The 11,640-nt window shown below is 35.3% G+C and overlaps 1 protein-coding gene across 1 annotated transcript; it reads right to left on the reverse strand.

Moving 5' to 3' along the window:
* Window positions 1-2,840: 2,840 nt before the first annotated feature.
* gltpd2b (glycolipid transfer protein domain containing 2b) lies at window positions 2,841-8,182 on the reverse strand. Its single transcript, XM_067440114.1, has 4 exons — window positions 7,745-8,182; window positions 6,212-6,270; window positions 5,877-6,052; window positions 2,841-4,047 (listed from the first exon to the last, which is right to left on the reverse strand). Exons 1-4 carry the CDS (start codon window positions 7,812-7,814, stop codon window positions 3,414-3,416), a joined length of 939 nt encoding a protein of 312 aa, XP_067296215.1. The 5' UTR covers window positions 7,815-8,182; the 3' UTR covers window positions 2,841-3,413.
* Between the last annotated feature and the right edge of the window lie 3,458 nt (window positions 8,183-11,640).

Consider the following 11,640-nt stretch of genomic DNA (forward strand, 5'->3'; position numbering starts at 1 on the left):
ATATATATATATATATATATATATATATTGTCCATTTCGTGTATAAAAAAGTTGCATAAAATGTGTTTATTTACCTTTAGAATGGCTGATGTAAAGATAATTGTGTATTATTTAGCCTATATTCAAATAAATATATAGATGAGAATGGCAATGTGTGTTTTAAAATCACATGCAATATAGAAAAGATTGTATATTTTCAAATAACCTATATTTTCTATTTTGTTGACCATTTTATGAAAAAGCATGTAGCAGCTGGGAAATGTATGATAGCTATTAAGCTTTGCTGTGATTATTATAAAATACAAGGAGGTCACAAGACTTAGCCCAAGAATGTAATAATTCATTGTCACTTTAATAGTCTGGATCTCATTGTAGCCTTTGAAACACGAAAATAATACAACTATTCATGTCAATGTCTCCTTTATTCCTTTATCCTTTATGAACATATTAACCAAATTAACTGAACAGCTTTATGAAAACAAGATGTCAAGTCATGCATCGAATGTATATGAAGAATATATATATATATATATATATATATATATATATATATATATATATATATATATATATATATATATATATATATATATATATTATACTACAAAAAAATATATATACTACTTTTTGTAGTATATATATATTATACTATATATATTCCCGTTTTGTAGTATATGTGGTTTGGATGTGTTTGCACAGATGGAGTGGGTTGTGTGAATGAACAGACCCAGCACTGTAGAACAAAACAGTTCATTCAATATAGCTCAATGTTCAGAGGTTCACACAGAACTGAACCTTGTGCAAACTGTCCTGAACTGTTCGAGGAACAATAAAAGGGTGAAATTATATTAGTTCAATTAATTATATAGACACCTTATACTGTATATGTTCATATGCTTAATCTAATGTATTGAAATAACAAACTTAATAAAATGAACAAAAATACACTGTCTGCTCTTCATCAGTATAATTTGCGTTAGAAATTCTAAAAAGGTAAAAAGGGTTCAAAAAGGGTTAAGTTTCACAAGTTTACATTTGTTGAACTAAAATAGACTAAAGAGCAGAGATGCACGTTTGCATGCTCAATATTTCCTTTGTCCATGTGAGAATATGAATGCAATATGTATGTGTAAGTTTGCCCTTATAAATTCGGCTCATGCATGTTAGTAGCAGTGGCCCTTATAAGGAATTTTATGAAGAGCTGTCTCTGCTAATTCCGAATCATGGCCAGTTTCATTGCAATAAATATGCAAATATTGATTTAAGGAACTTTCTTCATTTGCATGAGCTTTGGAATAATAAATTCTGAAATAATATGCATATGTGACTTAATGCAAGGTTAAATATCCATTTTGCATTTGAATAAATACAATATGATTACATTTCATAAATATTTTCATTATCATATATAATCTCAAATATTTTCAAAGAAATGCTTGTCTTAAACAATACATTTCAGTGCATTTACAAGTTTAGTGTTTAAAATGATTGTCAAATATATTATTGAGCAGTGTTTCTGTTCCATACCCTTTTGTGCTCTTCATAGGGAGCCAATTTGAACCACCTTGAGTGGTATAATAACAAACACTGAGCACAGCGTGTTTACCAGTTGCCTAGTTACTATAAAAAGTTATGTAAACAATATTTATTAATGATTTTTATTCTGTATTTATGAAAATGGTTTTATACTGACAATTATAATACAAAATATATGTCTGCTTATCTTTTTTTTTTCATCAGGTTTCTTAAGTGCTTGGATATAATAAACAATTAGATGTAATTCAATATGATGTAAAACAAAATGTACCTTATTATATTTTATTTATGCAAAAAGGGACCTTAAGTGTTGGTCATTGCCATTGAACAATATATATATATATATATACACAGCATAAAAAAGTATTTAGTCAGCCACCAATTGTGCAAGTTCTCCCACTTAAAAAGATGAGAGAGAAGACCTGCATTTGGATGATCCAGAAGTGTATTGGGAGAATGTCATATTGTAAGATGAAACAAAAATATAACTTTTTTGGTAAAAACTTAACTTGTCATATTTGGAGAAGAAAGAATACTCAGTTGCACTATGCATGAGGGTGGAAACATCATGCTTTGAGGCAGTTTTTTTTTTTTTTTTTTTTTTTTTGCAAAGGGACCAGAACAACTGATCCACGTAAAGGAAAGAATGAATGGGGCCATGTATTGTGAAATTTTGAGCAAAAACCTCCTTCCATCAGCAGGGGCATTGAAGATGAAATGTGGCTGGGTCTTTTAGCATGACAATGATCCCAAACATGCTGCCCAGGCAACGAAGGAGTGGCTTCGTAAGAAGCATTTCAAGGTCCTGGAGTGGCCTAGCCAGTCTCCAGATCTCAACCCCATAGAAAATCTTTGGAGGGTTTTTGAAATTTTGAAAATCTGTGTTGCCCAGCAACAGCCTCAAACCATCACTGCTCTAGAGGAGATCTGCATGGAGGATTGGGCTAAACTACCAGCAACAGTGTGTAAAAACCTTGTGGTGACTTACAGAAAACATTTGACCTCTGTCAATGCCAACAAAGGGTATATAACAAAGTATTGAGATTAACTTTTGTTATTGACCAAATACGTATTTCCACCATAATTTGCAAATACAATCTTTAAAACTTAGACAATGTGATTTTTCTGGATATTTTTTTTACTCATTCTGTCTCAGTTGAAGTGTACCTATAATGAAAATTACAGGCCTCTCTCATCTTTTTAGGTGGGAGAACTTGTAAAATTGGTGGCTGACTAAATACATTTTTGCCCCACTGTGTATATATATATATATATATATATATATATATATATATATATATATATATATATATATAATATGAGAATGTCATATTGTAAGATGAAACAAAAATATAACTTTTTTGGTAAAAACTCAGCTTGAATTGTGGGGACTTTCCATAGGCATAATGGATTTTATAATGTACAAACTGTACATTCTATCTCCCTACACTGCCCCTGCCCCTAAATCTACCCATCACAGGAAACATTCTGCATTTATATTTCAAAAAAACATAATTTAGTGTGTTTATAAATCTATTATAATCCATTTACATTGTGGGGAGACCACTTGTTAGTCCCCATGAAGTAGGTGATCTCAGGTTTATATTACATTGTGTGGTCCATTTGGTTTATAGGAAGATGTTTGATTTTTTTTCTTACTTGGCACTCTACTTTCATCTTCTTTCACTAACAAATTTCAGACAAAATTGCTTATTCCAGTTGTCATGAATTTCTTCATTAATATAACCCAAATAACCCTTGTATTCATCCAGCTGTGTCTTCATTCTTCTCTTATAAGGGTTAATAGTTCTAATCTTGGATTTTAGTATCCTGTTCTTCAGGTTGGTCCCACTCTATTTCCCTCACTCTTTCTACGCTCAGGGTAGATCCAGCATATCATGTTCCTGAAGAGCAACTTCAGTTCTCTCGTACACTTCTCTCATCGCTTTCACTACCCTGTTCAGCACCACAGTGGCTTCTGCCTGTGTTCCCACACACACCAACTTGTAGAAATAAAGTCGTTCAGGCATAGCAAGAAAGGCCATCTCTGCTGCCTGCCTCACAAACCAGGTGTGATGTTGGGCCAGCGTGCGCCTGTAAGTCTCTTTGCAGAGGTCAGAAGGCCTACGTAGACGCTCACCTTCGGTCGCATCCTTCCCTAATTCCTGCAGGAAGTTTTCCAGCCAGAGCAGAGCACGGTGTAAGCGCAGCAGAGTCCTGCAGCCTGAGTTCGTCTGCTGGTGAAAATCCACTAAACCATTCTCCAACTCCCATTTAATCATAGACCGAACAGAAGTGTATCCAAATGAGAGAGCCATTTCGGAGTAGTTTGAAGATCTGTCATGAGCTGACACTATGGCTGTGTCTACTTGCTGAGTCATTCTTTTTCTGTCTTTCATTTTTTTCTCTGCCTCTTTTTCCGCTTTTTGGGCCAGGTCACGGATGATGGTGGTTTTTGACTCAATTTCTTGTGAAATTAAACCCACCATTGGCCCCAAGGCTTCCAAAAACCTTAAATGCACAGAAAAGAGGATAGATATTTTGAACATATATTTATATATATTGATATACATATATATTGATATACAATAGATACATATTGATATATTATCAGAGAGTTGCAGTTCTCTTATTTGACTGGTCAGTTGTGTGTGAAATTAGTATCCAAATTCATATGATGCGTCCCAGTTCACATACTTGTGCACTAGCTACACCCGTTTTGTAGTATAAGTAGTGTGAGGAGTGTGTTTACAATAAAAATTCCAACAAAGAAAAAGCACTTAAAATATCCAGATGACGCAATTAATTAATAATACATTTTAAAAAAGTGTGAAATATTGTACACTTCATGCGCTGTCACAGCTTTTCTTACAGCTCTCAGACACCGATGCTGGATGACAAAATAACCTTATCAATTCATAAAATAGACTGATGCATGTAGTGTATTGTAAGTGAATAGTGTATTGTGCAGGGGTTCTCAGCTCTGGCACATGAGGTCCACTTTCCTGCAGAGTTTTGTTCCAATCCTAATTGCCTGAACAAAGGAATAAAGAACTTTGGGATTACTAGAAAGTTACAGATGAGTTTAATCAAGGTTCAAGCTAAACTCCTCAGGAAGTGAACCTCAAGGGTGGCCAAAGTTAAGAAGCCCTGGTTTAGTGTGTCATTTTGGGCACAACTAGGCCTATTAGTAGCCTATTCATATCCTATTCTCTGGAGGCCAGACGAACTCAGCTTCGCCCACAACATTTGAGCTCGATCCATAGAGGAGTGATTATGCCCAAACAGAAACTGTTCGGACCAATAAAATCATCAGGGCGGGCTTTAGACGATGATGGACAGATGATAAACAGTAACGTAATCATGCACGCCCTCAAAGGGGCTTGGTTTTTTGTTTAATTTTTTGCTCGGAGAGCTTGTTTGTATATGAATTCACCTTCACTATTTCTGTCTGAAATGATCATCATGTTGGTAAGTGTGTATCCTTCAATTTATTTATTTTTTACAACACCGGTAAAGATCGTTTATTTCAGCGTGGTGGGGGGGGGGGGGCCCAAAATGTGTGTTATTTTGGCAAGGTTGCCTGCTAAAACAACCCACGGGAAAAAACGCGGGTTTGGCAACATAGTGCAGTTGAGTTGTGGTGACATTTGACAACTAATGTTAGGCGTCGCTAAGTTTGTTGCTCTGATTGGTTGTAGGTCTATCCAATTGATGTCTTTCCTGGTTCGGTTGAAACATGCCCAATAATCACAGCCCAATGGAGCAGTTTCAGACTCATATTCTGACTAGAATTGAGTATGACCACGTCAAGCTAATCCTATTCATCTGCAAGATTCTGAAGCTTGCAACTGATGGACACTACTCTTCTGCAGGATAGGAGTTGTGAATGACAGTGAAGGGCCACAACTGACGCTGACGCATTATCACATAACATTGAGACACAGAATTGGTTATGGTCAAACTTTTTAAATGGTCTCGACGTATTATACACTCATGAGATTTTGGGCGCAGCTTGTAACTCTTCTGAATCCGTTCTCCAGTTGGTGGCGACGGTTCATTCATTTAACCGATTTGTTCAACAACATTGTTTTCTTCTGGAAACAAACCCAACTAATGTGTGTTGCTCGGAGACACACAATGGTTCATTGTCACTTTGCTACTTGTTGGTGGAAAAAAAGCAAAATAATGTGTCTAAAATACTCAGTATTAACTTTATGTTTACTGAAATTCGAGTTTGTGGTCGTGCTGCATTCTAGCTAGCATGATATGGTTTTGGAATATTTAGGTTAGCCTAGCCTGTTGCTATATGATGAGATTATGCATGTACGTTAACCTACTTGATAAGCTCATCCCAGCTTGCTAGGTATGGCTTTAGCAGCACGTCATTGGCTGAGACTGGTGCTGCCTGCAGGTGAGCCAGCAATTCGGCAACTTGAAACCTCTGGACACCAGGACACACCCTCAGTGGAGCCACACCTTCATCGGTACTATTAACTATAGTCAAAGGCAGAGGCTGAAGAAAGACAAGAGATGGAAACATGAGGTAAGGAGAACAGAATTCTAGAGTGATACAATAAAATGAGTGACAATAAATGGGCAAAGTTCCTGTTGCCACGCACAGATTAAAAATGACCTATATTAACAGCTCTCTTTTATATTTCACCATTCTTACCTTGTTTTTTACTCTATAAGCTATCGGACAAGTATCCCAGGGGTGCTCCAGGTTCCCATCTACAATGAGAGGCAGAGGATGAGAGAACAAATGTTTTTAAAAGGAATAGAAAATAAGTTATACTATAGTGAAATCACTGAGTTGAAGTTGATTAAATGCATCCAGAAGGTCACATGTATTACTTATTTCATGGAAAACAAAATTATTGCTGAGACCAGCTTCTCGAGCCGGTGAGTTGAACTCGAGAGCTAAATCATTCCGATTCATGAACGAATCGTATACTAATCATTAACAACATTTGGTCATTCGGACACTGCTTCTTATCTCAAGAACTGTAAACTTATTTATAAGAAATAAAATCAAACTTATTTTCAGCATCTGTTCAGGTTTATTTCCTTGAGTGCACTTGATGAGTGCACTGTAAAAAATATGATCAATAAGTCATCACATATCTTTTTAAATAACTAATCAAAAATAATTTAAGCAATTTCAACTTGTTATATGAGATTCAACTTATTATATGAGTTATATGAGATTCAACAAGTTTTTAAATCAGTTTAATATAATTTAAGTTTAAATGACATGGAAAGCCCATATGATTATACTCAATAATTGAAGGCAGCTGCTGAATTTTAAGTGTTATTTCACCCAAAAAATGTAAATTCTGACATTAATTATTCACGCTCATGTCATTCCAAACTAATCATTCATCTTTTTTATGAAATCGGAGAGCTTTCTGTCCCTCTATTGACAGTCCACATAACTAAAGTAGTAGACATCGTTACAGTAATCCACGTGACTCTTAACCTCAATTTTATGAAGCGAAGTGAGTGATTTTTTGTGTGAAAAAAAAAACATATTTTACAACTTTATTTGACAAAATATTGTTCTCCAACATGTGTTCGCACAACAAAGTCTGCTCTCATGTCAACACAATGTATGTCTCGGTGCTCTCATGAACGAGCAATGGAGATTAATATTTTGTAAGTGGTAAATTCGGTTTTTGCATAAACAAAGTACTTGCGGAACTCATTAAAACTGGGGTTAAACCATGTACTGGAGTCACATGGATTACTTTTATGATGCCATGCCTTTCTGGGGCTTAAAAGTAGAAGTTGCGTAGACTGTCAGTGGAGGGATAGAAAGCTCTCAGATTTCAAAAGATCCTCATTTGTGTTCCGAAGATGAACCAAAGTCAGGTTTGGAAGGACATGAGCATGAGACAGAATTTGCATGTTTGGGTGAACTAAAACTTTGTTTTTCAGTTGAAATAAGTGGAAATCTTTTACAGTGTGATGGTCAATCAGCTCTTATACTGATGGACAAGTTTAACCTTATATCACCAAACCAATATTGAAGTAATTACAAGCTTTATTAAAATGAGTATAAGAAAACAATACCTATAAAACATTATTAACCTGAACCCAGCTTTGGTGTGCAAGAAAATCTGACCTATAAACCAATTCTACACTGACCAAATATATATCATTCAGTCTGTTTATGAAAAAATCTGAATAAAATGGCAAAACTTACATAGCCACAATGAGCCAAGCAAAAGGATGATGAAGACAATAGCAACAGAAGCCCTGAATTTGACTCCCATGATGATCCACTGTCCTCCTCTCTGCTGCGTCTCTTTGGGTGGCCTCTCTCGGTCTTTTCACTCACACTCTCTCCTCAGCATTCCTACACCACCACCACTGTGCTCAGTACCTTTCTTTTCTTACACAGTGTTTTTGACTGGGTTTCAATCTTCACAAAACACAAACTGCCAGGCGAATCCTTTCCCTCATGTATTTACACTATACAGACACAATCTCGATGTAACCTCCTGTTTTGTGTTACTCTTCTCTCTCTGCATCTCCAGTTCATTCCACCAACTTAACGTATGCTAAGTTGATCTTTGCATTGTTGTTTTTCTTTCTTTCATCTCCTGTCCTGCTCTCTCTGTATTGTCAGTCTCCAATGGTGTTGCTCAATCTGAGAGTCCATAGATTAGTCAGGAACAACAAATCACTCCTTATTAGGCAAGCCCTAAGCAAACTGTAGTAACCTTTACACTAAGCGCTACACACTTCTATAATGCATGTCACAAATAAATTGTGAAATCCTGAGTCGGCAGTGAAAGGTCCCAGTTTTATTTGTCTAATATGTGCATCTCTCGGTGAAAGAGAGAGATTTCTTTCTTTGAACATATATTATGCACTGTTTGAAAGATTCAAATGTCCCAGTCAAATGTTGAATTCAAATGCGTCACATTCAAATGTTCTGGTTAGGTGGCTAAATAATGTTGGGTTTTATTCTTTACTTACCTTAAATTCATACATTAGTATCCTTTTAGTGAAGCTGACACACTTGACCATGATGTTTGTAAATTTAGAGGGGTTGAATTGCAGGATAATGCCAATGTTAACCAAGTCAACACTGGAGAGTCACTCTGACCTGAAATGTCAGAGAGGACCTTAAAAAAAGCTGTCATGCCCTAAAAACATCACCCCCTGGTTGGGCTGACAAATTCCAAAGCCCCAGTTTGATATATATATATATATTATATTCTTAATCAAAGCCTTAATCAATATTTAACTATCATGATTTTAAAGATTTTGCTTTAAGGGTTAGTTCACCCAAAAATGAAAATTAGATACTTATCTTCTTACCCCCGGTGCATCCAACATGTAGGTGTGTTTGTTTCTACAGTAACACAAATTAAGATTTTTAACTCCAACCGTTGCTGTGTGCCAATCATATAATCATGTGAATGGGTAAGGCTCTATGAGAGCAAAACATACAAATAAAAAAACATGCTTAGGCAACATGCACAAAAACCCTGCTGCTCCTGATGACACATTGATTTCTTAAAACACCAACCGATAGATTTCTTTGAGAACTAAACCGAACAGTATTTATGTTACTTTTTTAACCTCATATCCCGATGAGGCTCATCAAGTTTTCCCATCGGCTATTACTTCCGTCTGGTGAGGTCAAGCTGTCGTGATCATAGATATGTACCATGTAGATGCCTCATTTGACCGATCCGTGATGAAGATTATATATATATATATATATATATATATATATATATATATATATATATATATATATATATATATATATATATATATATATATATATATATATATATATAATTTATATGACTGGCACACAGCAACGGTTGGAGTTAAAAATCTTCATTTGTGTTCTACTGAAGAAACAACCACACCTACATGTTGGATGCACTGGGGGTAAGAAGATAAATATCTAATTTTTATTTTGAACTAACCCTTTAAGAGAACCACTGATTGTTTCTTGTTTTCTAAAGTACATACAGGTCCTTCTAAAAAAAAATAGCATATTGTGATAAATGTCAAAATCATCAGTATTAAAACAATAAAAGACCTGAAATATTTCAGTTGGACTGCAATGAATCTAAAATATATGAAAGTTAAATTTCTATCATTACATTGTGGAAAATAATGAACTTTATCACAATATGCTAATTTTTGAGAACAATTAAAAATCCTTTATTTTAGAATGTGACAGTGCTCCCCCTGCTGGACTTTTTTTTTTTGCTGATTTTTTAATAAATATGGAGTTGAGGAGGTGCGGAGATGCAAGCGACCCTTGAATACCATTTTTTGCAGGAGGACTGTATATCTGTATAACAATTTGAAATGTTTTCTACATGCTCAGTAGTAAGATTAAAGTTTTGAGACCTGTGGTCCCAATGTGATGAATTGGTAAGACATTTATAAAATTAAGACAAAAAGTAATTGATCATTATCACATGCATCTTTGACATTCTCATTTGCAAGTATGTCACGTTTCCCCAGATGGGGGAGTTTCCGGTTACCCACATGCAACAGGTTCAATTTCAGGTCATATTAATAGTTCACAAAGGAGACAGGAATTCATGCTCCGGTAAGCCTACCAACAAGCTTTGCAATCCAGTAACACTTAAGCCCATGTACCATGTTTCACTTAAGCCCGGTGGCAAGCAACTGGCCATGCAATGCATGGGTGCCTTTTGGCTTATACAGAATGTAAACAAAACAAAAATCCATGAACTAAACAACATGATTATGCCATAATATAATTTAAATGGTACCAAATATCATGACCTCTTCTGCTTTTAAAGTCTTTTTTTTTTTTTTATGTTTTCAGACAACATTTAGTGCCAATTATCATAGTGTGTGCTGGACCTCTTAAATCATTTAAAACCTGACACGCAGGACAGTTTTGCACATGAGCTCACCCCTCAGACATCTCATAACTCACCGTTGAACTTTTGACCTGCTGGGAACAAAAAGAACTCTCTCTCTCTCTCTCTCTCTCTCTCTCTCTCTCTCTCTCTCTCTCTCTCTCTCTCTCTCTCTCTCTCTCTCTCTCTCTCTCTCTCTCTCTCTCTCTCTCTTTTGACCTTTCTTTTAATCTATTGACCTAATATCATCTGCCCCCCAACACTAATGCCAAACTTTATTGCATTTTATGAAGTCATTTGAGTGTTTACCAAGGGCACTTACCTCATAAGTACATGCCAATGTAATATATAGTTTCAGGTTTTACTATTATTGTGAGGACATATGATCCCTATGTACAATGTGAGAAAAACAAACCAAAAAAAAACTGTAGTACAGTTTTTCTCAATTGCTAAAACACTAAAACCCATTGGCTGAACAAATTTCTCAGTTGCCTGAACTCATTTATCTAATTGTGCAGTCTGTTTTCAATACCTTAAACCATTTCACATCATAAAACACAATTTGCAGATCTCACTTAGACTTTTCAGCAAATCTCTAAACACATTCTCATTGTCAAGACACATACTGCTCTCTAATGCACATGCCATTCATACGGGTTAACACAAGTGGCAACAATCAAATACAAATGGAGAACACAATGTCATTGATTGAACACAACCACTCAAAACTGATTTAACCTGTTTCAAATGATGAGACACAACTAATATAAGTACAGTGCATTGTAGGCTGTATACTGTACAATTAACAAATCTTATTGCCCTGAACATGTTGCTTTCCATTTGTTTACAGTAGGCTACTGACTGCTCAATAGATTTTGACTGGTTGCAGGTTCATATCAACAAAGAAAGAGTTTGTGAGATGCAGAGTACAGTACTGTAAAAATCAGCCTAATCTAATGAAAATGCATATCTTTAGCACAAATTGTATTTATTGTGTGATTTATATGCCAAAAGAGTTTTTATGTGCATGTTACGCATGCAGTTTTTGTGTGCATATGATATGTCTTTTATATTGTGTTATGTGCACGTACTCCAAACAACTCAACCTACCCAATGGGGTGACAATGCAAATCATATGCACATAAAAAATAATTGTGCCGTATAAATCGCACAATAAATAAAATTTGTGATGTATATGCATTTCAATAGAATGAGTTGGTAAAAATAGGGC

The sequence above is a fragment of the Pseudorasbora parva genome, chromosome 3, assembly GCF_024679245.1.
Source record: "Pseudorasbora parva isolate DD20220531a chromosome 3, ASM2467924v1, whole genome shotgun sequence".
In the NCBI taxonomy this organism is placed as follows: Eukaryota; Metazoa; Chordata; class Actinopteri; order Cypriniformes; family Gobionidae; genus Pseudorasbora; species Pseudorasbora parva.

Bases quoted from the DNA above. Each gene is read 5' to 3' on its own strand.
- gltpd2b (XM_067440114.1), bottom strand. From the start codon at position 7,814: ATGGGAGTCAAATTCAGGGCTTCTGTTGCTATTGTCTTCATCATCCTT. The intron at 6,271-7,744 runs GTAAGTTTTGCC...CTCTCATTGTAG, and splicing joins GCTTGGCTCATTGTGGCTAT to ATGGGAACCTGGAGCACCCC. The intron at 4,048-5,876 runs GTAGGTTAACGT...TGTGCATTTAAG, and splicing joins AGCTGGGATGAGCTTATCAA to GTTTTTGGAAGCCTTGGGGC.